Below are 5,000 nucleotides of genomic sequence, written 5' to 3'. Positions count from 1 at the left end.
GGTCCCTCATTTTTACAGTTTCATAATTACAGTAACATTGTAGAACGTCGCTGGGAAGCGTTACCTCCTGTTAGAAACCATCGACACTTGAGACACCTTCATTAATCGATTACGTGGAGTACACTTCTTACTGTTACTATGGAAACGATTACACATGAAATACATATAAACACACAACACACATTCTTCTTCTTCTTATTATTATTATATTTTTTTTTAGAATTTTCCGATTAAAATGATTTATTTAATTTAATTAAATATTAATACAAATGCTTTAAGTATTTATAATTTTTTTTAAATTTATTGTTTATCTGAGAACAAACGTGCGTATAAAAAGTCTCTTTTTAAGGATTTCTTTTTTTTGTAATTTTGTGGTTTAAAAATGTAATAATAATAATTTTAATATTATTATTATAATATTTTAATAAAATTATTATTATAAAATTTTCAAATGCCGTTTATTAAACAAATAAAACCATTTTTTATTTATTATTAGCATTCTCCATTAGCTTTTATTTTATTTTATTTTATTTATGTCAATAATTTAAGAAAGCTTTTAGATCATGATCGTCCACCAGAGAAGTAAAATCCCCCATTTGTATGGTTATTTTCCCGATTGTGTGTTATAGTTCTGATTATCAAAGGAGCCACTTTTCTCTCTGGAGCAGCTGAAAGACTTCACATAGCCATTCTGTAAATAAGAAAATCCCCTGTAACATGAACACATTGTGATTTGAGACGGTTTGCGACCATTATAACAGGAGTAGAAATACGTCTGAAAAGACTTACTGCACCTTTAATTTACTTTTGATTTATTTTGCTCCATTTTCCTTTTTTTATTTGACACTGCCATTTATTTATTTATTTTTTTGTTTGTTTGTTTGTTTGTTTGTTTTGTTTTTTTTGTTCCAGGGATGAAGCCGAGATGGAGTATTTAAAAATAGCTCAGGATTTGGAGATGTACGGGATCAATTACTTTTTTATTCGGGTAAGTTTTGCCCCCTGTGCTTCCTGTGAATGAAACCTTGTGTAACAGATGAACAACTCTTGCTGTGATCTTATTTGATGTTTTTTTTTTTGCATTTGCATGTAATTGTTCTAACCTCAGCATGCTTTTCAGGAAATCGGGTTGGCATGTAGCTCAGGGTCGGCACTGGTGTAATAACCTGGTGGAGTTGAACTTATTGTGTTTTCTTTTTACAGAATAAAAAGGGGACGGACCTGCTGCTTGGTGTCGATGCTCTGGGCCTGCACATTTACGAGCCGGAGAATAAGCTGACACCTAAAATCTCTTTCCCTTGGAACGAGATCCGCAACATCTCCTACAGCGACAAGGAGGTACGACACGACACGCTTCCACGTCCTAATATTAAATATTAAACACACACACACAAAGCCAGTCACAGCCTGTAGGCTCTCTGTAAATCCTCGAGTTAAGTAATTGATTTAAAAAAGAACACTTTGTACTTTTTGTCCATTTATAGCCAAGTTTATCGTTGTGGAACATCTGCTAGACGAGTTTATTCATTTACATGCTACATCATAAGTTATCTGTATATCAGTGACTTTAGATCATTAGAAACATGTTTGAAATGTACATCCTGCATGTTTAACTTACATCCTGCACCTTCAGTTACAGTACATCCTGCGTCTATAATTAACGTACATCACCTTATTTACATACTGCACCATTTCATTCATTCATTCGTTCATTTTCTACCGCTTATCCGAACTTCTCGGGTCACGGGGAGCCTGTGCCTATCTCAGGCGTCATCGGGTATCGAGGCAGGATACACCCTGGACGGCGTGCCAACCCATCACAGGACACACACACTCTCATTCACTCACACACCCACACACTACGGACAATTTTTCCTTTGGACCGGGGGAGGAAACCGGAGTACCCGGAGGAAACCCCAGAGGCACTGGGAGAACATGCAAACTCCACACACACAAGGAGGAGGCGGGAATCGAACCCCCGACCCTGGAGGTGTGAGGCAAATGTGCTAGCCACTAAGCCACCATGGCCCCCCTTGCACAATTTCAGTTAAACAAATTTACATACTGCCTTTTTAATGTATATACTGCACTATAATTGAATGTAGTATCAGTGATCTTGGATAATTTGAAACATGTTTGAAATGTACATACTGCACATTTAATTTACACATCGCCATCATTTACATACTGCACCTCGAATTTACACACATCACCATAATTTACATTCTGCGCCTTTAATTTACATACTGCACCTTTAATTTACACACATCACTAATTTACACACATCACCATAATTTACATACTGTGCTTTTAATTGACACACATCACCATAATTTACATACTGCACCTTTAATTTACACACATCACCATAATTTACATACTGCGCCTTTAATTTACACGTCACCATAATTTACATAATGCGCCTTTAATTTACACACATCATTAATTTACACACATCACCATAATTTACATAATGCACCTTTAATTTACATACATCACCACATTTTACATACTAAGCCTTTAATTTACATGTCACCATAATTTACATACTGCACCTTTAATTTACACACATCACCATAATTTACATACTGTGCTTTTAATTTACACACATCACCAAAATTTACATACTGCACCTTTAATTTACACACATCACCATAATTTACATACTGTGATTATGTGATCTTAGATCATTAGAAACATGATTGGAAATGCAGAAGTTTTTAGAACAGAGTACAGCTTCATCTTCCCAGAATGCATCCTGTCTGCTGGAATTATTCCTTACAACATTTTTTTTTCCTTTTTCTCCTCAGTTTGCTATTAAACCTCTGGATAAGAAAGCAGATGTGTTCAAATTTAATTCCTCCAGACTGAAGGTGAATAAGTTGGTAAGTGGCAATTTTCATTCCCATAATGCCCCTTTAATTCCCATAATGCCCCTTTAATTCCCATAATGTCCCTTTAATTCACATAATGCACCTTTAATTCACATAATGCACCTTTAATTCACATAATGCTCCTTTAATTTACATGTACAAATTTATCTTCATTTATCTAAAAAAAATCCTTACTATTATAGCCACAAGAGTCAGAGGCCATAACAATTCTTGATAAATTATGTATTGTGTATGTGTGTGTGTGTGTGTGTGTGTGTGTGTGTGTGTGTGTGTGTGTGTGTGTGTGTGTGTGTGTTTGTCCTGCCGGCAGATTCTACAGCTGTGCATCGGGAACCACGACCTTTTCATGAGGAGGCGCAGAGTGGATTCACTGGAGGTGCAGCAGATGAAGTCTCAGGCCAGAGAAGAGAAAGCTCGCAAACAGGTGAGAGAAAGAGGAATAATGAGTAAGGGAGAGGTGAGAGAGATGGAGGGAGCTGGGGGAAAAGGGTAAAGAATAATGGTAAGAGGAAAAGGAGTGGAGGAGAGCAGGGAAGGAGAGAAAAGCAACAAGGGGTGTGGGAGAGCAGAGGAGAAAGAGGGGAGAATGATGATGAAAGGGAAGTGGCTGAATGAGAGAAGGAGAAGAAAAGGACGAAGGCGAGGGAGACAGAGGAAAACCGAAGAAGAGAAACATGAAGAATAGAATAAGAAGAAAGAGGCAAAGGAGATAGGAGAGACGGCTGAAAGAGTGTATGAGAAGAAAGGGGTGAAGGAGAGAGGAGGAGGAGTGGAAGACAAAAAGAATTGTGGGTGAGAGAGAAGGCAAGAAGGATGCAAAAAAGGGATGGAGAAGAAAGGGATAGAGGAGAGGAAGAGAGAATCAGAACAAATCACACTGAATCAGAGCAAATTCTATTTTTCCCTCTATCTCTCTCTCTCTCTCTCTCTCTCTCTCTCTCTCTCTCTCTCTCTCTCTCTCTCTCTCTCTCTCTCTCTCTCCCTGTCCCTGCCTATGACCTTCACTCTGTGTGTAGATGGAGAGGCAGAGGCTGGAGAGAGAGAAACACTTGCGTGAGGAAGCTGAGCGAGCGAGGGACGAGTTAGAGCGAAGACTCCTCCATCTACAGGACGAAGCTTTTCTGGCCAACGAAGCTCTGGTGAGGCTGTTAGACAACTGTCATAGGATGAGACCATGAGGAAAATACCAGAATACGGTGATGATGATGATGATGTTGCTATAATAACAGCACATGGACACAGGGACACTCCAAACAGTCCAGCACTGATTTATACTTATTTAAAAACAGCTTGATTTTTAATAAAATAATACTTAGAATCATTTATGTAAAGTTTTGTGTGTGTGTGTGTTTGTGTAACATTTAATAAATTAAACCTTATAATCGCTCGAGACACATCAAGTGACATGCACTGATCCAAAGCCTCCTTCCATTCATGAGTTCAGATCTCATAAAAAGTCTTTTACATACGTGTGTCTTCACTGGGAGGAACTGAAAAAGAAGAATCCTCTGCTGCAAAATGAAGCATTTTGGGCGCAATAAAAAACCTGTGAAATCCTGGAGGGTCTGATTAACGTTCTAGTGGCTGAATGAACACAAATCCCCTTATCCATGTCGAGAAAAGCCGGAGAAGAGCGAAGCTTATTCTAACAGGAAAGGGGAATAAATCTGGACTGGGATGTTCAGCATGTACATATGGGAGTGACCGTCAGGGGTGCACATACTTTTAGCCGAACAGTTAATACATAACATTCTTATATATTATGTAATATGTCAGTGTTGTCGGTGTACTACGAATTTTTGCTTGCAATAACAGAACGTGTGTGTGTGTGTGTGTGTGTGTGTGTGATTGGCAGCTGCGTTCAGAGGAGACGGCTGATCTGCTAGCAGAGAAAGCTCAGATCGCTGAGGAAGAGGCCAAACTGTTGGCTCAGAAGGCAGCCGAGGCAGAGCAGGAGATCCAGCGGATTAAAGTACGTCTTAATATCAAGCTTCTAGATTTCACTCAGCGGCTCACTGCTAACAAGCTGGAAGATTAAATCTGATTAATTATACAAAGGATCCAAACGTCACATGACCCACACACACACACACACACACACACACA

General features: G+C 38.6%; 1 protein-coding gene across 1 annotated transcript in view; it reads left to right on the top strand.

The window, feature by feature from the left end:
• Window positions 1-4,947, top strand: part of nf2a (NF2, moesin-ezrin-radixin like (MERLIN) tumor suppressor a) — a 23,485-nt gene extending 18,538 nt beyond the window's left edge. The window contains exons 7-12 of the mRNA XM_047819010.1: window positions 913-988; window positions 1,204-1,338; window positions 2,811-2,885; window positions 3,205-3,318; window positions 3,911-4,033; window positions 4,750-4,947. Of these exons, the coding sequence (XP_047674966.1) occupies window positions 913-988; window positions 1,204-1,338; window positions 2,811-2,885; window positions 3,205-3,318; window positions 3,911-4,033; window positions 4,750-4,932 (706 nt within the window). The 3' untranslated portion in view covers window positions 4,933-4,947. The remainder of the gene's footprint in view (window positions 1-912; window positions 989-1,203; window positions 1,339-2,810; window positions 2,886-3,204; window positions 3,319-3,910; window positions 4,034-4,749) is intronic.
• The last annotated feature ends 53 nt before the right edge of the window (window positions 4,948-5,000 follow it).

Source organism: Tachysurus fulvidraco, chromosome 9 (genome assembly GCF_022655615.1).
Source record: "Tachysurus fulvidraco isolate hzauxx_2018 chromosome 9, HZAU_PFXX_2.0, whole genome shotgun sequence".
Lineage (NCBI taxonomy): Eukaryota > Metazoa > Chordata > Actinopteri > Siluriformes > Bagridae > Tachysurus > Tachysurus fulvidraco.
This window is presented reverse-complemented; position numbering and strand designations above follow the sequence as displayed.